This window comes from Aspergillus aculeatus (genome assembly GCF_001890905.1).
Source record: "Aspergillus aculeatus ATCC 16872 unplaced genomic scaffold ASPACscaffold_6, whole genome shotgun sequence".
NCBI lineage: Eukaryota > Fungi > Ascomycota > Eurotiomycetes > Eurotiales > Aspergillaceae > Aspergillus > Aspergillus aculeatus.
The window spans coordinates 496,348-519,957 of record NW_017962981.1 but is presented as its reverse complement, the minus strand read 5'-3'; the positions used below and the strand labels follow the sequence as shown (position 1 = coordinate 519,957).

General features: G+C 50.9%; 7 protein-coding genes across 7 annotated transcripts; 3 read left to right on the top strand and 4 right to left on the bottom strand.

Annotated features, from left to right (window-relative positions):
* Positions 1-688: 688 nt before the first annotated feature.
* Positions 689-3,217, bottom strand: ASPACDRAFT_77668 (putative NADH-ubiquinone oxidoreductase 64 kDa subunit). The gene is made up of 4 exons (XM_020205008.1): positions 2,251-3,217; positions 1,842-2,182; positions 1,632-1,782; positions 689-1,581 (listed from the first exon to the last, which is right to left on the bottom strand). Exons 1-4 carry the CDS (start codon positions 3,065-3,067, stop codon positions 833-835), a joined length of 2,058 nt encoding a protein of 685 aa, XP_020057101.1. The 5' UTR covers positions 3,068-3,217; the 3' UTR covers positions 689-832.
* A 235-nt stretch (positions 3,218-3,452) lies between these two features.
* ASPACDRAFT_117211 (putative sister chromatid cohesion protein Mis4) lies at positions 3,453-9,581 on the bottom strand. Its single transcript, XM_020196042.1, has 5 exons — positions 9,243-9,581; positions 8,988-9,177; positions 8,797-8,933; positions 6,726-8,739; positions 3,453-6,669 (listed from the first exon to the last, which is right to left on the bottom strand). Exons 1-5 carry the CDS (start codon positions 9,403-9,405, stop codon positions 3,852-3,854), a joined length of 5,322 nt encoding a protein of 1,773 aa, XP_020057100.1. The 5' UTR covers positions 9,406-9,581; the 3' UTR covers positions 3,453-3,851.
* Positions 9,582-10,070: 489 nt separating this feature from the next.
* ASPACDRAFT_77667 (deoxyhypusine monooxygenase) lies at positions 10,071-11,532 on the bottom strand. The gene is made up of 3 exons (XM_020205007.1): positions 11,000-11,532; positions 10,256-10,911; positions 10,071-10,193 (listed from the first exon to the last, which is right to left on the bottom strand). The coding sequence occupies exons 1-2, from the start codon at positions 11,488-11,490 to the stop codon at positions 10,386-10,388; spliced, it is 1,017 nt and encodes a 338-aa protein (XP_020057099.1). The 5' UTR covers positions 11,491-11,532; the 3' UTR covers positions 10,071-10,193; positions 10,256-10,385.
* Positions 11,533-12,253: 721 nt separating this feature from the next.
* On the bottom strand, positions 12,254-13,398 carry ASPACDRAFT_77666 (ETC complex I subunit). Its single transcript, XM_020205006.1, has 3 exons — positions 13,128-13,398; positions 12,962-13,072; positions 12,254-12,912 (listed from the first exon to the last, which is right to left on the bottom strand). Exons 1-3 carry the CDS (start codon positions 13,352-13,354, stop codon positions 12,603-12,605), a joined length of 648 nt encoding a protein of 215 aa, XP_020057098.1. The 5' UTR covers positions 13,355-13,398; the 3' UTR covers positions 12,254-12,602.
* Positions 13,399-13,568: 170 nt separating this feature from the next.
* On the top strand, positions 13,569-14,391 carry ASPACDRAFT_77665 (F1F0 ATP synthase subunit f). Its single transcript, XM_020205005.1, has 6 exons — positions 13,569-13,594; positions 13,684-13,741; positions 13,814-13,828; positions 13,970-14,123; positions 14,184-14,249; positions 14,307-14,391. Exons 2-6 carry the CDS (start codon positions 13,694-13,696, stop codon positions 14,330-14,332), a joined length of 309 nt encoding a protein of 102 aa, XP_020057097.1. The 5' UTR covers positions 13,569-13,594; positions 13,684-13,693; the 3' UTR covers positions 14,333-14,391.
* Positions 14,392-19,419: 5,028 nt separating this feature from the next.
* ASPACDRAFT_117202 (uncharacterized protein) lies at positions 19,420-20,218 on the top strand. Its single transcript, XM_020196041.1, has 2 exons — positions 19,420-19,436; positions 19,509-20,218. Exons 1-2 carry the CDS (start codon positions 19,424-19,426, stop codon positions 20,006-20,008), a joined length of 513 nt encoding a protein of 170 aa, XP_020057096.1. The 5' UTR covers positions 19,420-19,423; the 3' UTR covers positions 20,009-20,218.
* Positions 20,219-20,381: 163 nt separating this feature from the next.
* On the top strand, positions 20,382-23,373 carry ASPACDRAFT_117198 (WD40 repeat domain-containing protein). The gene is made up of 6 exons (XM_020196040.1): positions 20,382-20,856; positions 20,985-21,086; positions 21,138-21,484; positions 21,549-21,914; positions 21,971-22,742; positions 22,814-23,373. Exons 1-6 carry the CDS (start codon positions 20,589-20,591, stop codon positions 23,041-23,043), a joined length of 2,085 nt encoding a protein of 694 aa, XP_020057095.1. The 5' UTR covers positions 20,382-20,588; the 3' UTR covers positions 23,044-23,373.
* The last annotated feature ends 237 nt before the right edge of the window (positions 23,374-23,610 follow it).

Below are 23,610 nucleotides of genomic sequence, written 5' to 3'. Positions count from 1 at the left end.
AAGGAGAGGAGCAAGAGGAGATCCGATCAATCTATCGGTGGTCGCAATCGAGATTCGGACCAGCAAACGGGCGTTTGGCGGGGAATAGCGATCTGGAAATTAGCTCGTGTTTGCTTGATTCTCTGGCAACCAAAATCCAGTCATGCAACCTCAATCATGGTTTATTTGTCCGTCCGTCCGTCTGTCCGTCCTTTGGCTTGTTGCAAGCACAGCCTGGAAGGGTGGCAGGGCAGCGAAAGCTCGATCTAGAGATACATGGAAGTGTCGATGATGACGGCAGACAAACAGTAGGAGGAGCAAGAGCGATGGACGCTCAGATTAGCCACGCAAACAATGGGTGCCTGTGAAAAGTATGGGTAATGCGTAACCGAGTCAAAAGTAACAAGTACACAGAGGTCTGGACAAACAACAAATAATAAGAAGGAAGAGGATAAAAGAGGTGAAGTGGGGGGAAGAGAAAGAGAGGAAGAAGCTAAACAATTCAAGTAGAAGAAGAGGGAACAGTCGGGAAGGAGTAAATGAATTAATGACGTTAGCCTCCCCCCCTACCCCCAGCCCGTGGCGCAGTCGAATTTCTTTCTAAGCATTATTCCACCACCACAACCCAACAACACGACTTCTGCACGACTTGGGCCTGCCTTTGGCCTTTAGTTTGGTCATTCATAAGATAATGGAACCAGTGGTCATTAGGTCATTGCATATTGCTAATATCCACTGCGAAGCTAAAGAATTAAGGTCGTCGTCCATAGATATCTATCTGCATATCGACCCTTTCCCCCCTGAACAATGGGTGGACGGGTCGAAAATCAACTCAATAACAGTCAACAGAAAACTAGAAACTCATCAGATCTCTTCCAAAGAGCGCCCTCTTCGCCCAGTCCATGGCCAGCATACATCTGGTCCGGAAGCTCACACTCTCAGCAAAGTACACACTCCGCCACAGATACATCGCCAACACGCCCCCGCTGAAGTTCAGCCCTCCAAAGTCAAACACCGCCGCATTACTGATGTACGCCAAACTGCCCAGATGCTTGTACTTGAAGGCCTTGTATACCGCCTCGTCTAGATCTCCGTAGTCGATCTGGTTGGCCTGCATGCCCGGCAACGCAGCCGCGATCTTGGTCAGTTTCCGGCCGAGGTACTCGCCCTGCTGGTTGGCGCGCTGCGCCGTGGCCGGGAGAGAGGTGAGCTTGTTGTCGATCTGGTGCAGGAGCTCGGACAGTTCGCCGAACTCGAGAGTTCCAGAGTGGTCCTTGTCATATTGTTCAAAGAGTTTGTCGAGACGGCGGAGGTGGTTCGAGGCCTGGGGGAAGCGCTTCTTCACGCGGCTGGCGACCTCCTTCCACTCGCGGAAGGTCAGATGCAACTTTTGCGGGTCCTTGCCCTTCTCCCACGCAATAGTACGGAGGAAGGAGACAATGTGCTCGGCAATATTGTTCTGCACCGTGCTGCAGTCGCCAATGGCGTAGACGTCGCCCAAGGGTGCCCCAATCAGGCGTAGGTGCGAGTCAGTTTCTAGGGCGTGTTTGTTGTTTTGGGATTCAAGTCGGTCAGAGAGCCGCTTGCAGAGAGGAGCGCGGGCTATGCCATTAGAACAACATTCGTAGACAAGGGACTGAAGAGATACTTACAGACACCAGTCGACCAGAGACAGAAGCCCATGGGGATCTCCTTGGTCACGACCTTGCCGTCTTCAGTTTGGGTGAAGAGGACTTTGCCGTCGCGAACTTCCTTAACTCGGGCATTAGTCAGGATGTCCACGGAATCGCGGGCGAAGCGAGCCTATGTAGGTGATTAGCACAAGAAGTTCAATGGTTTGATTGTCGAGCGCACGAACTCACCTCAGCGTATTTGGACAATGCCTCATCATAGGTGTTGAGGATATGGCTCCGGCTCTGGATAATGTGCACGGAGATCTCATTCCGCAAAACCTTGGGGAAAGAGTGAAGAAGATCCTCGTTCAAAAGATCAAACAATTCAGCAGCGAACTCCACGCCTGTCGGACCACCACCACAGACAACGAACGACAAGAGACGCCTGCGCTCTTCGTCACTAGTGGTTGGGAGGCAGGCCAGTTCCATATTCTCCAGAACTTGGTTCTTGATCTTGCGAGCATCGTCGATCGTCTTCAGGAAGTGGCAGTTCTCGAGGCCCTTAACACCATGGGGGTTGGTCACGCAGCCTACAGATTGAGAACCTCAACATCAGTCTGTGCAATCAACCACAAAAATGAGCCAAACAAATACATACCGACTCCAATAACCAGTTTATCATAGGGAAGGTAGAACCTCTGTTCCTTGCCACTGGCATCAACCTGAGACACCTCGACCAACTTCTCAGAGAACTCCACATCTTCAGCCTGTCCCTTCAGGAAATGGCCATTGATCCGCTGCACAATGCGACGGACAGGCTCCACGAGAGACCTCAAACCGAGCGTACCCACCGTTGCGGACGGTAGCATAGGTGTGAACAAGAAATAATTGGTAGGGGACACGACCGTGACATGGTAGTCACCCGGGTTGAGGTGCTTCAGCAGCGCAATGCTTCCCCAGCCCGTTCCCAGCACCACCAACCTAGGCTTGTCTTGGTTTGCCAAGCGGTCGTCCGAGTCATTGTCACTGATTAGGACCTCGGCGATGGGCAGATTCTTGGGGCCGCCCCGTCGGGGATTCAGGGCCAATTCCGAGACCGGGACATCCCCGGCGCTGGAGTTCTCGCGGTACGTGGTCGCATCGTAGATGAAGAAAGCCACCACTGCCGCACCGCTCATAACAATGAAGAAACCACAGTATGCGAACGATTTGAACAAGACATTGCGGATGGAGGATCTCTGCACGACCTCTGCAGCCTCTGTTGTGGTGGACTTATGCCGGGCCGAATACCGGGGGTTGAAGAACGTCCGCGACGACAGACATTGAGCGGTAGGCTTTAGAAGAGATGATCGGGTTTGGGCTGTTACCAAGCCAATTGATGCCGAGCGCTTTGAGGAATTGTAACGACGAGAGACAAGGCCGATTCTCCGTAGCGAAGACGAGTCCGGACGACGCCGGAGCAAAGCTGCGCTCATGGAAGCGGTAGGGGGAGAAAAACAGCACAAGGAAGAACAGCTGAATCTGAAGGGCTGGGCTAAATATTTACAACCCACAATGGAAACCAAAGATAGAATAGACAGAAATTCACCAAGAGAACGAGTGAATACACCAAATGACGAAGTTGCACCACCGAGCGTAAGTGAGGAAGAGTGGGAAGGGGAAGAATGAACAGAACAGCAAGAGACACGCGAAAATCGGAGGGAGTGGCAGGCGACGTCATTGGGAGCCAAGCCCGCTAACTGGAAGGACTGAGGCCCACTCGGCCTGCAGGGCCCGGCTTGGCATCCACTCAGTATGAGCACTATAGAAGAACTTGAATAGCGGGTGCTAATGCGCACTCACTCACTACATACTAATCTTCACCAACAGTTGCAAGTAGCTGTGACAATATTGATAGCACGAGCTAAAAGTAATCTATATCTCGGCAGTCCAACCTTTTCCACCACAAGCTAGAAAACATCGACCCAAGAAATGTGGAGGTAGCCCACCCTTCCGAGATTCAATGAAGATAGTAGTACTCGTGTATGGATAACAACAAAAGAAACCAGTAAGCATGCTCTTCTCTGGTTTAGAAATATGGGAATAAGTGTGAAAGTTCATCAGTAGCGCTCAGTTACCAAACCAAAGCAAATTCTCCTCCCCATTAACGCCGGACCGGGTCCCATATGCATGCAACCTTTCGACTATTAAACAGCCCAGTTACACTTCCTCCATCAAAACCGACCCGATCAACGGGCCTTCGGCTTCTTTTGTTAATGGTCAATGCCATTCCTGTTCGTCTCCCGGTTCAGTGCTGGCTCGTTTTTTTCCCGAGCCGCTCTTTCGCCCGCGCGGACGTTTCACCGGACTGTGGCCGGACGTCGAATTCTTTCTCTTCGCGGGTCTCTGCACACCCGTGGAAGCCCATGCAGCTCCCTGATCATCCATGTCCGTGACTTCTTCTCCCTCGGCATCCTCGTTGTCTCCCACCTTAAACTCGTCGTCAATCGCGAGTAAGGTCGCAAATTCTCGGCATTTCTCAATCATCGCCTCCTCGCTACTCAGAGAGTTCATGTTCCGTGCGATCGCGTCCCAGAATTTGTCGCCGGTAATTCCATGCACCTTGGTGGCCGACTTGTTGAGCTCTTTGGACCCGGCTTTAGCTTCCTTGTCACGCACATGTGCTGTGACTCCGTAGAGACGACGAAGATATGTTCGGGCTTCCCATAGCATGGCGAGGGATGCGGCAGCCGTGGTCAGAAGCCGCAGGGTCTCTGGGTTGACCTCTGGTTTCGGAGCCATGTCTCCTAGACCCTGCGCCGCGGACATAGTCGTCGCTGCCCCACCTTCGGCCGACGTCTCAGGCTTCGAATTGAAGATTTCCGTCTCGATTGAGTGAGCCACAACGGTTCCCGTTGCAGACACGATGCGTTCCATACAACCAATAGTCGGCACGAGTTCCGCAAGCTGGCCATAATCCAAGAACGCGAGATTTTGCGCCACAAACCGGGCGAGCAAAAGGTGTTCAGGCGGGTCGCCGGTGACCTTGAGCTTTTTGAGTTCAAAATCCACCTTGGAGCAAAGGTTGGATAAGAACTTCCTCTGGTAGCGGCTGTTACTGATTTTGATAATATCAAAAAGCGGTGCTAGTTTGGCGATGTATGGGCGGCTCAAGGCGCCAGTCGGATCTCCCACAACATCGCGCTGGTAGTAAAACGCTTCCTGGACAGCACGCATGTATTCTCTTTCGAACATAGATTCGTACTGTTGGTGAAGCATCCTGTGAGTATCGGCTGCTACCTTGGCAATTGCTGGTACTGTAGACGTCTCCAAGGAGACGAGAACACCGGCACACTCTTTCGGGTGCACTAGACCTTGACGATTGATGCTTGCTATCAATTCAATCGCCGTCAAAGCATACGAATCCTGCCTTGATTGCGCAACTTTAAGCATGTTGTGAAGGAAGTGCTGTGCGATTAATGCCGCAGCGCCATCATTGTCGCTGGCTTTGAGTGAACCTCCCAACCTTGTTGCTTTCTCTTGTTCGGCAATCTCGGCAGCAGCCACCACAGACTTTTCTGCCTTGCCTTCGTGCATTGCAAAGAAATCGGCAAAGGACCTGAGTACTATGTTCTGCAGACTTGGATTGTCTTCCTTGAAAACGCACGAGAGGACGTGTCTCGGGCCCTCACGACCAAACTGCGCTGGCCAAGACTGACAGACGGATCCCAGACTCTCCAGCGACATTACCCTTAGCTCAAGCGGCTGCTTAGGAAGGGTAAATGATATGATGGAGTCCACCATCAAGCCAGCCACCGATCCTCCGCTCCAAGATGGAAAGGCAGCTCTAAAATGAGGCTCGTATTTTTCGAGATCACAGTGCCTTCCAACGCAGCCGGCGATCCGAATATAGCTCTTGGCTCTGGCCAGCACTGCACTATTAGTACTATCCGAAAGATCGATGTTCTTGTAGTGCTGTATTGGTTTCAGCACCGAGATCGTGAGCTTCACGAGCCGATCGGTATTATTCAAAACGCCATTAATGGTCCAAAGACAAGCCATAACCTCGTTGAGTTCGGAGCGAGCAAGTTTGGCAACGCTCTTGAACAGGTCGTTCTGCACCTCTTTCAGAAGAGTGTTATGAGCCGACGACAAGTACGGCAGTACACAACGATAGATGACGACCACAGACCGGAATAGGAATAAGTCTTCCGCCGTAGCCAGATGTCCAATGTAAGGATGAAGCGTCTCCAACTGATCGGGACGGAACAGCTTCGCATTGGCTTTCGCGAACACGGTGATTGTCTGCAGCAGCGCCTGTTGAAAGTCTTTGCCAGATTCATTGTCTTCGACAAGTCTTTCAAACATGGTAGAGACCATAACTTTACACACCTTGAAATTAAGAGGTGCAGACTTTGAAGTGTCGGCCATGATCTTCCTCAGACAGTTACCCAAGGATTCAAGCGCGGTGTCGCTGCGTTGAACAAGATCAACGATCAGAGTGACGCGCTCACCAAGACCCACCTTGAGCATGGAGTTGTCTTGCGCAGAGTCTATCAGGTCATGGAAGGGCGCAAGCCATATCTCCTCAAATGTCTGGCGAGCCAAGGTGGCAACGCTTTCTTCATGATCACATGTCCGCTGCAAGAAGCTGTCCACAATAGCTAGCTTCAGCTCAATGCGCGATGTCTTCAAATAGACGTCCTTCAGCAAACCGATGCAGCGCTTTCGCACACCTGCAGTCGGATCGGCAGCACAGGCCAGAATGCTCCGACAGCCTTCTTCCTCAAGCTTCGGCTTCAGGACCATGCATTTGGCGATCAAAGACAATGCAGAATCGCGCACCATCGGAGAAGCGTCTGTCGTACAGCGCAAAATCACACGCATGACTGAGGTATCTCTGTCGAGAAGACTGGGGTCCTTTTCAAGCATGTAGATAACACTCTTCAGACTGCGACTTCGGACCTTAGCCTGATCGCTGGCGATCGAGTTGAGTAGAACTTTCAAAATTGTGTCGAATGCTTTACAGAATCCAGAGTTCAGGACTGTCATCATGTAAGCAAATCGACCATGTGCTGTAGGAATGTTGTCAAAGTGTCTAGGAAAGTCAGCGATACGCCCTCGTCAAATGCGTGCCTTTTATGGGTCCCTCACCGATGAGTTTCAAGCCACCGCGGGTCAGACATCGACCTCATTAAGAATTCCACCAGACCTTCATTTGCATCATCATTTGCGGGGTCATCTTTGTCTTCCGAGTTGTAGTATACTGAACAAAGGGTTTTGGCCCATTGCGCCAAATAGTATCCCCGAGCGCTTGTGAGCTGCCAATTGTCTGAGCTGCGGTCCTGGATGAGATATTCAAGAGTCATCCGATACGGACCCTCGGCCACGACGAGATCCTGCGGGTGTAAAGCGCGATTCGAATAATCCTCGAACATCTGCCTCAAATCATCGGTGAGGCCACTGTCCGCTTCTTCCATAGCTGGAAGCAAATGCTGAGCAGTCGCTATTAGGTCTGAAATTGCAGAGCCCATCCAACCCAGAAGCTCAAGCGCCATGCTCTTCGCGGTCGCGGAGCTCTTATCAAGATCAGCGATGCCAACCATATGAGAAGCCATGATCCGGAGAAGAAGTTCCGCAGCCGGCCAATCTGTAGAACCCAGGACGCTGATCAAGTCCTCAGTGAAAAGGTCGAAGATATTCCGATATGGTTGGTCCCCAGTCTTGGTCGAAGTCATTGCCCGCTGTACGATGAACTTCACTATATATTGAGCACTTCGGACGGCGTTATCATATAACCGATTGACTTTCGTCGCAAGACGCTCCAGAGACACATCCGAGTCCTGATCATCATCTTCCTGACCGTCTCCTGTAAGCTCCTCGTCTTCGTCCTCGTCGGCGTCGTTATCAATCGATCCTGGCAACTTCCGCTTCATCCTGGAAGACTTGGAGCTAGGAACATCTAAGGCGGTCGTTTGCACCAGCTGCATCACCAGTGCAGTGAGAAGCTGGATATTCTTGCCATCGGCAAGCTTGAATTGCCTAGCACTCTGTCGCGTGGAAGGTAATTTCTCTAGAGAAACCAATATCTCATCTAGAATATACGGCCGCTGAGCAGGATACTTCGAGAATATCTTTGCCAGAACGTCCATTGCCCCCCGCCTGACCGACTCATACTTCTGATAGCCGACAGTGGAGTCTTTTTCAGTATGAGCATTCTCCACGAAGATCAGTTTGGCTGCGAAGTACTCCGCTGCATTGACTGTCCCTTCCGACACTTCAATGCGAGCGAGGAAATCGGCGAAAAGGGCAAGGACTTTCTTGCTGTGTTGAATGAGCGCGCCCAGCACCCGTTTCTGCGATGAAAAGAATTCAAAGTACTTCGCATCTTTGCCTCCAGGACGTGCTTGAACGGCAGGAATAACGCAGTGATCGAAAAGCTGATTGAAGACGTTGGGGATTGCTTCGATTAGGTCTTCTGGGCATAGGTCCCGCTCCGTTTGAGAACCAGACATGGTCTGCAGCAAAGTACCCACCGCGGACAATGCATTGTACATATCATCCAGCTTTCTAAGAAAGTCCTGAGTGTCCGGCTCACTTGACGGATCGTCTAGTCTCAAATCAAGCGATTGCGCAGCAATGATGGGCTTTTCGCAGAGCTTCTGGGCCCTGTTCAGATATTCTGAAGGAATGTCCTGAAGCCGATTGAAGCTAATGACCTTCTTAATAGCCTTTTGCAGCCGCGTATGAGTATCTGATGACAGAACTAGCCCGTTCACGTCCAGCGCGTGAGCTGCGACGAACATCGAGTTGGATTGCTCAGTAGTCCCTTCTGACAATGTCCCCGGATCAAGCTGATCCTCTGCCTCAAAAATCTCCTGAAACAGATCCTGAAGCTTGACAAGAGCCGCATCCGCCTCTTCTTTCTGGTCTTTCAACCGGATTGATCCAAGATTATCACCCCCATCTGCATTGAGTTTGCGCCTCTTTGAGGCAGTATGATCGTCGGTATGAGGTGGCGGCGGTTTCACGGGAATGACTACCGAGAGCTGAGTGGCTTGAGAAGGCTGCCGATTCTGGTGAGGAGGGGTTGGTTTATTTGTGAGAGGTGTCTTTTCTTTCCGGGACGTGGGCCTTTGCGAGACCTTCATGTCGCCCGAGGTTGGATCTGCTTACTGTCAGTACGAGCGCGTATTGCGATTGAGTATTTGCTTGGGCTCCATACATCTGAATGCAATGTCCGTGGCGTCCAGCATCATTTGAGCAAAGGGACTAAGCTTGTTGTTGCTGGAAACATGGTCCGGAACGGTAGTTGATGGTGAGGGCCGAACATTTCCAATGCCAGGTGGCAGTTTGAATTTGCTATGAAGTCCAGTGAGTCTCTGTTGTGTATACCAAGGGCCATTGTCAGCTCACAATTCCGTTAGCTGGTCACCATCCAACAATTGCTGCAGGTACTCCCGAGATGTCTCCAGGCGGCCCGACTCATCGCGTCCCGATCGGATCTCGTTGTTCAGGTCACTCAGAGCAGTACGACCAGACTGAACAATATGATTGATAGAGGTGGTACTAGGGGGTCGCCCCACGTCAGGACGTAGGATACAGTCTAAGGAGAGACGAGTAACTATCAGTTTGAGCTCCTTTGTCGCTCAGGTGCTATATCACACTGACCTAACCCAAATATCGGCGCGCTAGACATAGGAGAATACTGCAGAGCTTCGTTCACATACAGAGGCCTATTCCAAGCCCGAGCTTGCCCGTTCGGGCCCAGAGGCTGCGCTTGTGGATGGCCATTGATGACGACCTGAACGGCCGGGTGCCAATTTTGAGCCATAGCAGCGGTATACCCGAGTGGGAAATAGGGGTCGGTGTGACAGGAGGGTTAGAACAGCGGAGGAAGACATGCTCTACCCAGAGACATGACTATCTGTCAAGGAAATGAAGGATCATTCCAAAAAAGGAAGATGGGTTTACTTCAACAGATCGCAATACAAACTGATGCAATAATTAATGCCAGGCACGGTTCTCATGCCGCTGCCGCTGCTGACCGCCCGGGACTAATGTAGTTGCTGGCCTTGGAAAGTGGTCCGTGCGGTGGAAATCTTTCCGGAGGCCGCTTTCCCTCGCAGAAAAAAAAGTTGGGAGGCTCACAGATCGATACGGCTAACGAAGAAATTACAACATCGAACCCCATACTTGACCAATATGTCGGCCATCGGATCCCTTGTTTTCTGCACTGACTGTGGCTCCTTGCTGGATGGCTCAATTGGAGATCCGAGCAAGATTCTGATCTGCGATATTTGCGGAGCTAAGAACAAAGGTAGAACGATTCCCCCAAGTTAAGGAAATATAAAATATACCATGTTACTGACACAGCTTTCTTTTGAATCAGACACCGTTCCCCAGACCATCGTGTCCGAATCCAAGCCCAGTGCTTTCCCCTCATCTCTCAGGGCAAAGCGATCTGCTGTCCAGACTTTGACCGCGGAGGACAGAAAGACGGAAGCCCTTGCCCAGCACACATGCGCCCAGTGTGGTAGAAAGGAAATGTACTTCACGACAGTACAATTGCGCAGCGCCGACGAAGGAAGTACAGTTTTCTACACGTGTGTTTGTGGTTACAAGTAAGCCCAATCCCTTGCTCGCGCATTCTGAATAGTCCCGGATCATTGACCACTTTCTACAGGGAGACGACCAACAACTAAAAAGCGAAGATCATGACGTCTATTTTTTGGCCCTTATTTGTACATCTATGAGGCACGAAAGCAACTATTTACCGACACTGTAATATCATTGTTCGCATAATTCATCAAATCAAGCAGACACCGCAGCAGGGGCAGCCGAGTCTGGCACCAGGGCGTATTCGACTTCTCCGCTCTTCTCGAATTCCGCCATATCGAGCGCCACGATGATGCTGTCTCTAACCACCTGCTCCGGATCGTTCAAGAACTTCTTCAATGTATCCTCGACACCCTCCACATCGCCCAAGCTGCCAAGGGCTTCCGCGGCTTCGTGTCGCACCATACCCATCTCTGATTGATCGCTCAGGCACTCCGTAAGGCAAGGCACGGAGGCAGGGTGACACAGTTGGCCAAAGACGAAAGCGACCTCGTGACGGAAAAGAGCGGAGGGATCCTTGAGACCCTTGGCCAGCGCATCGACAGCCTCGACGGCCGTGGGCAAGTCCGGAGGCGAGGCAAGGTCGCGCAGTGCGAACATGGCGCGATATCTCTGGAACAGAGGAAGTTTCGTGTCGAGCAGGGTCTTCTCCAATTCGGGAATGGAAGGTTGCTCGGCAGCCATGGGAAGTGGCGGAGCAGGGTCGATGGAAGTGAAGTCACTATTTGTTTCTCAACGATTAGCGCGTTCAATACATCTATGAAGAATCGATAGACTGCGGAATAGACTACGGAATTGCGTAGACGTACCTAGGCTTCAACTTCTCGGCCTTTCTCTCCTCGGAGTTCTCCCAGATAATGCGATCCACCGCGATGTCGCACGTCTCGCGGATGACATCGAGCTCCTTCTCATTGTCTCTCAGAGACTTCAAGATTTCCAGACTGTCCTCGTAGCCGAGAGCACCGAGAGCTTCTGCAGCCTCATGGCGACACATGGCATCTTCTTCCGTGTCCTTCAGGACCTGCTGGAGGTACGAGACGGCGTCGGGGTTCCGGGTCTGACCGAGGCAGTAGGCAAGCTCATGCTTGAGGAGGGCGGACTTGGACGAAAAGCCAGCAGCGATGGCCTGAATAGCAGGCAGCGTCTTTTCGGTGGGAGGTTGCAGGCAAGCGAGGTACTTGAGGGAGAAAAGGGCGCGGAACCGGCGAGCGAGGGGCTCGGACTCGGAGGTAAGAACCTTGCGCAAGGTGAGGACGGTCTCGTCAACACCCTCCAAATTATCGTTTGTAGCGGAAGACATGATGATTATGGATTAAAGAACGTATTCGAGAAGGCTGAAAAGAGGGGGACGGGGGTATTGTTGAAGGAGAATAGAGTGCAGAGAGATAGTCGACCATGAAAGATGGACAATTTTTCGATCTTATCACTACCCGATAATAAATTTTAGGTGGGGGGCGGGGTGCCAGGGCCGTGGGCTAGGCGTCTTTTGCTTTAAAATCTCTCCAAGCCACCACCACCACGATCCGGATCGAAACGTGCCGGTAGGCACCATCCTTCAGCTGCAGCGGGACAGATCTTATCTCTGCTGAAATGCCCCAGGAAAGCTCAATGAGGTGACATATCGCTAGATTAAGATGTGACAATGGACCCATGTGTAGGCAGACAATGTTCATGCCGAATATCGGCACAAAATATAAAGCTCGATGCTCGCACATACATACGGCAGATGCAGATTGTTTCGCAGTTGCGCTAGTGCCTTCCCACGCAAAACGGAGTATTGTACTGTGTTTTATACCACAGCCGTATCTGTAAATTGGCTAGAGTTGTACTAATTAGCTACGGTGAACTTTTCTGTTCAACCTGACATGATATTTTCCATTTCACAGATATACCTTTAAGAGGAACTCATGTTAGGCTAAGATACACTGTGCTTGGTATCTATTTTGGGAATCCAGTCCGACTGCTGTTACGTAGTAGATCAGTTGCAATGCAATGACTCTTAATGAAGCACTGGGTGTCAAAAAGGGTTGTAGCATGAGCAGAGACAGAAATGGTAAGCCGGGGCATGTGGCAGCATGCGGAGAGTAAGATCTTCAGACTGAGAATGCTGATGTGACCCAAGTGAGCCTATGGCATCTAGTTACTCATATCTCTGTAGCATATGTACCATGAGGGAATCATTGAAAAGACTGTATCCTGACCTGATCCATGAGTAGGTGCCATGTTAATCACCTTCTTCTGGAAGGCACCTCTGGTAATGCAAAAGCCTCTCCGGTGACGAAAACAAGCCATGGACTTGAAAGTGTAAGGAGGTTGAAGTGTTTGAAAACAATGTAATTAACCTCCAAGCATGATTCAGAACTAGAACAAAAGCCTGCACTTATGTACACGAGACGCGAAGAATAACTCAATTTATTTGGTCTTGATGTGCTTGAGCTTCTTCGGCTCGTGGAGGAAGTTGTTGGAGTACGACTTGGGAACGAACCGGCGCTCATTGGGCTCCTGAACGAAGTACTCGTAACCTTGCTTCTGCGCAAACAGGATGGCGTCCTCCTTGGTCTTGAACTTGAGGTTGGTACCCTGCATGCAGTCGGCGGAAGATTGCCAGCCCATCAGAGGGTTCTCCCACCGGTGACCCTTCTGCAAGATATCCCAATCCATTCGCCAGTGGTGACCGTGCCAGGTTCCAGACTGAGTAGCGGGCTTCGTAGGGCGGTAGATCCTTTATCCAATTAGTGCGCTGGAGCACAGCGACTGACGACATTACTCACCGGACGGTACGAGCCTGCAGATCGGTGGGAGCGCCGGACAGAACAGCAGCGGCGACGGTGTCACCAGGCTCGCTGCCATCCATGACCCGCTTGGGCACGGGGGAGAATTGCCTGGATTGTCGTCAGTTGATGTATATTCCCCAGATCGCCACGGAAGAGATCTCACGAAGTAGCGTGGTCAATGGTGGCCTCGTAATCGGGCTGGTGACGAGCCATTGCCTGCGAAGGACTCTCCTTGCGGATCAATGTGCTGTCTTTGTGAGGGATGGTCGGGGCATCAGCAGGGCTGGTCTGGACGGAGCCGTCGGCGGTCGACACAAAACGGGCATTGACAGGAGCGGCGAGCCTGCCAGCGCGGAGGCAGGCGAACCTTCCTACTCTCGCAAGCGACATGATGGGAATATGTGTGTGTGTGGTCTGTGGAGGGGACAGGTGGAGGAGCAGCTGCGGGAGGACAATTGCAAGGTGAGGTATGCGGCGAGTGCCGGTTGTTCAGACAAATCCGAATTAGGACTAGCGCGATAATGAGGCTCCCTGCGTTAGGAACCGCTCATCCGACAACCCGCTTTCTGTTGGCACTTCTCTCTTCTCCCCGTCAGTATTCATTGTCCTAGTTAACCTGCTAGCGTCAAGGTAAGTCGACTGTTCCGAGACCGACCCATTGTTTATCTTACGTCTCCTGGTATGGATTGAACTTTTTCACTGATGCGACCTTTGGATAGATCCTTCAAGATGAGCTACATCGCCCGCCGCGGTCTTTCGACCCTGATCCCTCCCAAGGTAAGGCCCGACTCCAGCGCAGTCCGAAAACAACATGATACCTGGGCCAATTGGATGCTAATAGTTGCTTAGATCGCTTCCCCTAACGTGAGAACCCCTACTGTCTTGTTGTCTGCCTTCCTTCTGAGACGCAGCCTCCAGAAGCAATCTCTTTCTGCTCTGGTCACCTCGGCTGAACAACCCGCACACCCACCCCTTCCCTATCACCCCAGCTAACAACTTGAAAAGGCGATCGGTGCTGCCAAGGATGCTGCCCGCATGGACCGTGTTGTGAACTTCTACGCCAGACTTCCTCGCGGTCCCGCCCCTGAGGTCAAGGCCACTGGCCTCATTGGACGCTACCAGGGTCGCTACTTCACCGGAAAGAACCAGTCTGCTACTCGTTAGTGACCACTCACCCTCTGTTGTACGATACATCACACTGACGCCGCATGGCATATAGCCTTCATCCACGCCATTGCCGGTATCCTTCTCCTCGGCTACAGCATGGAGTACTACTTCCACCTCCGTATGTTTCCTAAACTCAATGACAGTGTGCGATACATGAGCGCTAATTCTAGAGCAGGTCACCACAAGAACCACCCCCACTAAACGACTGGTGTTTGATTTACCGGACGAGCGAGGATTTGTGTATATACCACACCCTCTACAATGAAGACAATGTAGAACATCACCTGGATCTTTGTACCATCTTTCAAATGAGAATCGTTTCTATCAACATGTCCTACCCCTGCGTTCTAACAAATCGTACCACCCCACTGTTTACAGTCTTTGAAGTATTCCGGGCAGACAGCTTAGGTCTTCTGCTTCATAGACATTAAACAGGTTGACGAGGATTCCTCTGCTATGTGAAACAGAGTGTGCGTAATCATTTCCAGAATGTCCGTACAAATCGAGGGTTTGGACCGACGGGACTTTCTGTTCATCTTTTCAGGCCTTCAAGATGCCGTACTGAAGCGCACAAGCCAATGGGATAGGGCATCAGATATGCGCTTCAGAGACCAAACGATATGGCTTAGCATTGTATACAGACTTTTCTCGTATGCTAGTTTACCATTCTTCGCAGCTTTACCATGCTTTCTGGTTAGTTAGGCAATGCCCAAGTGAGATTACTGAATGGGGATAAACAACTTCCTCCCTTGGCTTAGCGATTATCTCGACTTTTCAACACCCCACAGCCTCCTGCCCATTTTGACTGCTTTGCCGTGACAGCTGCCCGGACCTGTATGCCCGACAAGCCTCCGTGAGTGTTACATCGCATCGTCACGCTTGGCCCGAAGGTATTTGCAATGATGTGCAGAGATGTTGGCTCGAAGTCGGGGACTTTACGAATGTGGCTGAGAACCAGCCTCACTTACCTCTTGCATGGTGCGGCTTATCTTCCTTTTTTTTTTTTTTTTCCCCGAGAGTTGTCCATAACAAAGTAGATTAGGATACTTCCGTCGGAGAGTTGAGCACGAATCAGGTCAGAGGAGCATGGTAGCTATACTGTTGGAGCCACAGAATGGTCTCATAGCCACGATGTCATCAGGAACCGATTATAGTCTCATGCACCAGATTTCGGGGTAGAGGGAAGGGACGGGAAGGGAAGGGAAGGGAACGGCGGAACGACCTGGACGGTTACACAGCCACAGGTGGCTTGACATCATTGCCGGTGCAGGTTCCCTCCCAGCTGACATGAATCATGTCGGACCAAAAGACCAGAAAAGCTGCCTTGGTTTGCAATGACACCAGCCCTTGCTAGCGCCATTGAAGCAAACAATCGGTGCCTTGTCATGAGGCTCGTAGGAGCCGTGCGAATCAGGAAGAAAGGAAAGCGGAGAAGCAAAGGCCGAGGCGCACAGGGGAAAGAGAAAACAAAAAAAAAAAAAGAAAAGAGGAGGCTCTTGAACACCATTTTCCTTTTTCATTGCTCGTGCAGGTCGGAGGTCCAAGAGAGAAAAAAAGGGCTTACCTGTCAAAGCTTGCTGCTGTCATCATACTTGCAACAAGCTGTTGTGTATGACAGAAGGTTTTGGGTCTTCCGTCTGCTCCACTACTTTATCCTGACTTACGTTATGACTGTAAGCATCAATGATGCCCTGGGGGTTGATTCTAGGTCTACTCTTGACTGCTGGGAATTGTCAATTCTGGCCAGAGGTACTATGCAGCAGTTATCAGTGGCGCAGCAGGGCTTAGTACTAGTAGTGCTCTTTCACAGCACGATGGGGCGTCGGATACTCCAGCTGAAAGATTCCGAGACTTGTGACCTTCTTCTCAACCTTCCAGCCTTTCTCAATCAGTTGACTTGAGTTCCAAGGTTTTCTGGACCCAGGTACGACAGTGAAGCAGTGCTCAGGCTCAGGGCACTCTGTGAATTCGATCTCGGATCCTGAACGCCTCACTTCCTGATAGGAGCTTTTGCATAGTCCCGGATATATTGTCTGGGCCATCAGTGTACGCATTTGGGTTGTGCTTCGCCTCTTTGATTGGGTACTACAAGTGTGCTGCATGGTGCTTCTTTGATTCCCGATCAGAGCTCATGCAAAGTATGGTGTAATTGCGACACCGCCCATCTCCTGCAACCTGCATTTGCCCGGGTATCACAAGGATCTAGATATTGTTGCACTGCTCTTGGGGACTACAATGGCTGTCTTCAACTATACGCCAAGCTCACCAATTAGCAATCAAGTGTCTTTAAACAATTCATCATTTAAGTTTCCTGAATGGATAGCTTAACTCTGCACGAAGGTCCGCATGAGTACCTGGCGACGATCAACCATTAGTGTAAGCATTACCAAGCCGATTATTTCTTTTCTTTTCTTTTTTCTTTTTCTTTTTTTTTTCTATGCTTTTTTATCTTTCAGAAACGTCTAGGCAACGTTTGAGCAGGGATACGAATGTCTGCCTGTTAACCTGCATATTGCTCTCCTCAAATGGTCGCCAGCGGGCGTCGCTGCGGGCAAGGCTCCGAGATGGCCTGGGCTAAAGGACTGAGATTAATTGTCCGCTTGAAATTAGCCACGCAACGTCATGTCATTTCGACCTTTCTTTTAGGGTTAATCTACATACCGCTTCTTGGGGGAGAGACAAGTGTTGAGTTCGAATGACACCTGACACGGCCTGCTAGAAACAGTGATGCCTTATATATGATATGCTATCCTCCCAAGCTTCTACAATCTTTTGAGATACTTGGTCTATTCTGGCTGGTTTGAACTGTGCGTGCGTGCTCGATATAGCATTCCCATTTGGGTCGGCTACCTTTGTCTTACTATACTCCTGACCTTTTGGTGCTTGTGAAGAGCCAGGTACCGCTTATTTTCATCAATACAAGCCTTGCTCCATCTCCCAGTCAGATCTTTTCCAAACTTCCGGTCTCACCACAGGGTGCCTCATTGACCTCTTTAACTCAGATTCACTAGTCTGTCTTGCGCCAACAGCCTTCTGTGTGGACATGAACGATGATCCGAGCAACAACGATGCCGCCCATATACGTTTCACTTATCCTGATTACCAACATCATCTAGACCATGGTCAACTAATTCCTACCGGACCCTCTGGACCATCTGAAATACATTCATTGGTTTGTTATCCCAAGTAGACCTTTCTACCCATACTTAATCTAACTTCAGTGTTCAGCAGCAAAGCCCCTCATCAATTCCCTCTCTCGGATCTCCTTCGATCAGTATAAGTCCCACGGAAGATGCCATTCGTCATGGGTTGGACATTCCTCTCTTCTACGACCACTCCGTCAATCCTCTAGCTGGTAATCAACCTTTATTTGACAACGCGAACCCTTTCACAAATACAGACATTGAAGATACTGGGTTTGATCCGCTATACTTTGCGCCTGCGCCTACGCCGCAGGCATCGAGCGATGTATATCGGGATGAATTCAAGCTTGCCGTGGAACACCTCATCCACATAGTCCAGAACAACGTCTTGCAACGCCAGATACCTCAGCTACACGATGCCAAAGACTTCCTGCAAGTTATATGGCACAGACTGGACGGCATGATTCAGCAACAAATTGACATATTCGAGAGATTGGCAGATACCGGTCCCAGAACATGCAAATTCTTCTGCTGGCTTTGCCCTAGTGGACAGCGTAAGTTCTACAACACGCGGGCCTCATTCAGACGTCATGTTGCCTATGAGCATGCTCCACGGTCTATCTATCGTTGCCTTGATGACAAGTGCCTTTGGACGACGAGGAGGAAGGACAAGGTGCATTCACACTTGAGACACAACCACGGATTTCAATGGCGGGCCACTCGCGAGCAAATCAACATAGTCGAAACTAAGATGTCCCCACCTCGTGTCTGCCCGCTGTGTCAGAATGTTGTTAACTCCTGGGATGAGTACTTTAAGTGCGTGTGTGGGCATTGTCAGGTGGCAGGAGCTGGTTCGGCAAGCACCAGCGCTAGCCAGAGTCGCCGGAACAGCGACGACCGTGGACAGGGCAGTGGTGGCTCTGGCTTCAGTAATTTCCAATTCCCTGGCAGTGGGCTTGGAGCAAACAATGGCCAGTCCCCCTCTGGGCACGGCACACATTCGGGCTCTACCTTTTTCAGCACGGGGTATCACCATAACCAGCATGCACATCAAGCGACACATGGTGTAAGCGGCCCCGCGTCAGAGAATCTGACGGGCCCAAACTCCGGTGTGGTCGCTGATTATGGACCATCACATCTTGCAGAAGTTGAAAGGCCGCGTTCCGAAGAGAAGACATGTTCCGGAACAACAAGTCTAACAAGTCAGCATTGGTGGATGACGAATGGTACCAATCCAGCTACATGTGGCCAACACAATGAGGGAACTGTCTCCGAGATCCCCAAGGCTCGCATCAACATCTCTGGGCCTGAGAAACATAAAAGAAGACCCCACTCACAGGAATCACTACAGAAAAGATTTCTCGCTAGAGGTCAAGGAGAGCTTCACCAAGAGCCAAAGAAGGTTCAGCCCGAGAAGAAGTGCACCACCTGTGGACATGTCTTTGACAATTGCTCTCGATGTCGACGATCAAAAGTGCTTTCCGGAAAATGTCATCAATGTGCAGATCGGACCTGCAACAATGCTGGTCTCCAAAAAGCGGAGATTTGGCGGGGCCGTGACCAGGCTCCTCGTGTGAACAGACAGGATGCCCTCACACACTCCGTCACCGATGCGACTTGGTCACCGCCATCGACAAATATCGGGATTGATTATTCTGATCCTCCTCGCGCTATGGGTGCTTTTAGTATTCTCGAAGACTGCCGACCCTATGAGGTCTCCTCGCTGCACCTCAAGCTCACAATTCCTCCATTTCACAGCCGAACTAAGCTAGATAGCGAAAGCCACAGTCCTTGCATCACAAGATCGCGATCCGCTCTAATGCTAATGTTTTCAATCGATACCAATGTGGTGATTTCGACGAAAGACCCTTCCGGGAAAGAACCCGCAGTTGTCTTGCACGCCCCGGCAAGATGCCTACCAGCAAAGGTGCAAGATCAGTCGACACCCGAAGCACAGACTAGACTACATCAGTGCCGCGCAGGCCAAGTAACAACGTCTTTCACGGTTATCAGTCAAAGGCTGGTATCTTTCGATCAAGAAAAGACTGAATCTTGCGACTCGGACTCATGCATGCCACATGAGAAGACACTAGCAATCGATCATCTGGACCACGCGGTGCTGAGTGTGATGTACAGCTCTCTGTCTGGAATGATCCTCTATGGTATGTTTCTTGTACACCTACCCTTTCACGTCTATAGACCATGAAGTGGTTCATGTGCTCACTATTTCACAGAAAGAAAGATCGAGCAAGGCACCCTGATCCAATCGATGGATGTGGATGTCACTCGTCGCTCCTTGGGCTGGCTGTGCAAGCAGTCTACACAGAAGACGCGTCTTCCTCAATTGGCCAGGAAACGAGCTGATAAGAAGAAAGGTACTTCAATGTTGCGAGCACGGCTCCACATAGTTGTCGAACTTCTTGCACTCCACGCGATGGCCATCAAACGACGGTCCAAGAGGAAGTGTTTTACTGACAATACTCATACCGCTAAAGTCGTCGATCGTTCGATTTCATGCAATTTACCTGAGCTAGCAAGCCCGGATGATGTGGTCTACCCGCTGTTCGACGCTGTCATGACGTTGGACACTTTTGCGGTGGTGAATATCGTATCCTCTTGGATCGCAACTATCGTCCCCGATACCGAAGGGCAGGTGGAATTGATGCTGTCAATGTGGTCGTATATCTATATCATTCTCAACGGCAGCCCGATCACTCTTTGGCTACAGAGTTAACGCTGACAACAATACCTGCCATGCTGCTTCATGATGCTTCGGAAAGGGTTATGATAGGTATTGTCATGCGCCGCTTCTTTTCACCTGCATCTATCCGCTTGTCGTACTATGCATGTTTATTATGTTCCACCACTAAGATACCTTTGCAGATAGTGATAGTTCCCTATTATCTTCATGTAACAAATCGAAAAACCTGAACGGATACTAGTCAAAACATATTACCTAGAAGGAAGAGTAGATTCACTACTTACTGGGTGGATGGACAGGCCTGCGGGGATAGGAGTTAACCGGCAATCTCCACCCGAGAGAGATGACATAACCGTATCCGAGGATCCGCCCTATCGATAAGCGTCGGTCAGCAATGGGCAAACAACATCCCCCTCTTCTCTCCAGAAGCATGGGGCAAAGCGCGGCCTGCCCTCAAAAAGCACTAAACCAACTTGCCGGCCAATTGGAACCTCGTGGCTAGTTTTGCTCTGCAGCGACGGACTACCCGTTCAATTGGCAGGGTGTCTGATATGACCCCTGCTGATTTCACACAGTTTGCATCACCACCACCCTCTCACCCGTGTGGCTGATAATGAGTTCATCTGGTTTGCCCCCCGCTGCTGGCGGCGGCCCCCCGGGATCTTCTCCTCCCTCTCACCAAGGAGCATCGGATTCAGGGTGGCATCCGGCTCGGGAATGGCTTGAGGAAGACGAAGAAGACGACGAGTATGAGGATATGGACTATGAGCCTAATGAAACTGACGAAAGAAACGACGACGACGATTCCGACATTGAGCCGTATGACGACGAACATAACGAGGACGACCTAGACCACATTGATATCGATGGTGCTAATCTCAGTACTGTTTCCTCCCCACCCCCAAGTCTTATGGTTTGATTTGTGTGCCAGCTCATCGAGCTTGGGAATGTATTGTTTTGGAGTATACGACTGACTTGTTCTTGCTGTTTCTGCCTCGTTGCATCTTAGATCCTGAATTACATCTAGGAAATATAGAGATTGAATTCGCCATGGACGAGCCAGGCCAGAACGGGAATGGTGGAGAGACTCAGAGGGTACCACAGAATAGAGGTAACACGATCGGATCTGTGGCTCATTGATTCGTTTAACTCATGGTTACAGTATCTGCAGCTCGGTTGCTGAATTTGTTGGCGTCAAACGGCTTGCGGCACATCTTGCACTACAACGGGCTGCATGAGACCTCCCCCGGGGAGGAAGAAGATGACGACTACGAGTTTGGCTTCTTTGGCTACCGCCGGCGAGCACGGCGATCCGGCCAAAGCAAATTCCCCAAAGTTCCCAGCGACGAGGGCCAGGATTTGATGAGATCGGGCGACTTTGGACGCAATACAAATTACATTGATCGACGCCAGCGACGAAACCAGGCGCTTGCTTCGAAGATCATGTGGCGGGAACTCGGGGTAAACTTGACGGGAACAAATAGGCAGGATATCCGATTGATGGCGCAGGTTCGTCTTCCCTCCTGGATACCACACAAGACATTCTTTTTGCATGCTAACCTTCGGCGTATAGGGGCTGATTCCCAGCTCAGTGGCGGACAAAGTCATCCATTTCGACTCTCGCTGCTACTCAGGCCAGTTTTCCGACGACGGCAACTTCTTCTTCTGCTGTGCCCAGGATTTCAAAGTTCGAATGTACGACACTTCCAACCCCTTCAACTGGAAGTACTACAAGACTGTGACGTATCCATTCGGGCAATGGACTATCACCGACGCGAGCCTGAGTCCAGACAACAAGTTCCTGGCATATACGTCGATTCGGAATCTCGTTTGCCTGGCGCCCACGGATCCGGCTGATGAATCTGAGCCGGCTGTCCTGGATCTATCCTCGGTACCTGGAAGACGGAGGATGCGTTTCGGTGGGAATTCTCACTTTGGTGTAAGCTTGCTCAACACTGCTCATTGATGAGATCATATGTACTCAAACTGCGACAGATTTGGTCGATTCGATTCTCAGGCGACGGTCGCGAGATTGTGGCTGGCACTTCCGATCAATCGGTCATTGTCTATGACCTTGAAACACGACAGTCGGTGTTGCGGTTACAGAATCATGACGATGATGTGAACGCCGTCTGCTTTGGTGACCAATCTTCGCCCCATATCATATATTCTGGATCCGATGACACGACTTTGCGGGTTTGGGACAGACGCTCGATGGGCGACGGGCGCGAAGCTGGTGTATTTATGGGACATACGGAAGGATTGACTTACGTTGACAGCAAGGGGGACGGGCGTTACGTGTTGTCGAACGGCAAGGACCAGACGATGAAGCTCTGGGATCTGCGAAAAATGATGACCACGGCGAAGTTTGACTCCATTGACCTCAACACATTTACCACGGGATTCGACTACCGGTTTGAATCCTACCCCGACGACTACTACGAACCTCATCCTCACGATTGTTCGGTTGTCACCTACCGTGGCCATCGGGTCCTCAAAACTCTGATCCGGTGTCATTTCTCGCCGCCCAACAGCACTAACTCCCGATACGTATATAGCGGAAGCGAGGACGGCAAGGTGTACGTGTATAACATGGATGCGACGCTGGCGGGGACGATTGACGTAGGGCAAGCCACTCACAATTCGCGCCCGCTGGACCCCGACATGTCGACTGCTGCATATGAGATACGTAGCAGCCGGAGCGATGTGCTGTGGAAGACATGCGTTCGGGACGCGAGCTGGCATCCGAGCTGCCCAGCTGTGGCGGGTAAGTTCCAAGTTCATGCATTGATGTCTATGACCGGTTGGGAACCAAGCTAACCGTGAGTGCTTTTCCAGCGACGTCGTGGAATGGCTGGGGTCTGTCCACTGGGACTTGCACTTTGCACACCTGGAACGATGGCGCCACATCCGACGAAGGGTCCCCTCCATTAGCACGCAACTACGACAGCAAGTTGAATCCCGTGCCTGAGTATGATGATTTCAAGCAGACGATGGCAGCGATGTCTCGCAGTCGGCCTGTACAGAGATCTCCGCTGGATGACGAACTCGCGTACGAATCATGGTAGATGATCTGGAAGTATATTATACAGAAAGTACTCTGCGATCCTGAAGTTGCTCACTAAGAGGCGTTGTTTCATCTGATACCGGAGCGCGTGAGGTTGTTTTGGATATTTAGTGTGCTTCGACACGTAATTCACGAGACACCGATAGAATGCTCTCAGCAGCTATAGTCCAGCTTGCGATATATTATATTGAACAAATTGATGCGACAGGGTGTCAAGCATGTACTTTCTAAGCTCTGAATCAGGGTTAGATGATGATAAATTGACAAATAAAATCGACCAACAGAGGTTGTATCTACAGCCAACGCGATCGACCAATGTGAGGATCCGAGGACTCAAGGACTCGAGGAGGGAGTCTGGGGAGTGTGTGCCACAGTGTGGTCTGTCCGCGGGCGGAGTTATACATCTGCCGCTCCGGGGCTGGGAAAGCTCCACTTCTGCGCCTTCGAGACCGCCCGCAGTTCCAAGCAAGCAAGCAGGCAAGCAACAAGCCGAGCAACAAGCAAGCACAGCAGCAGCAGCCTTCCTTCCCTCTCTTTCCTCTCTCTCTCTCTCTCTCTCTCTCGTCGT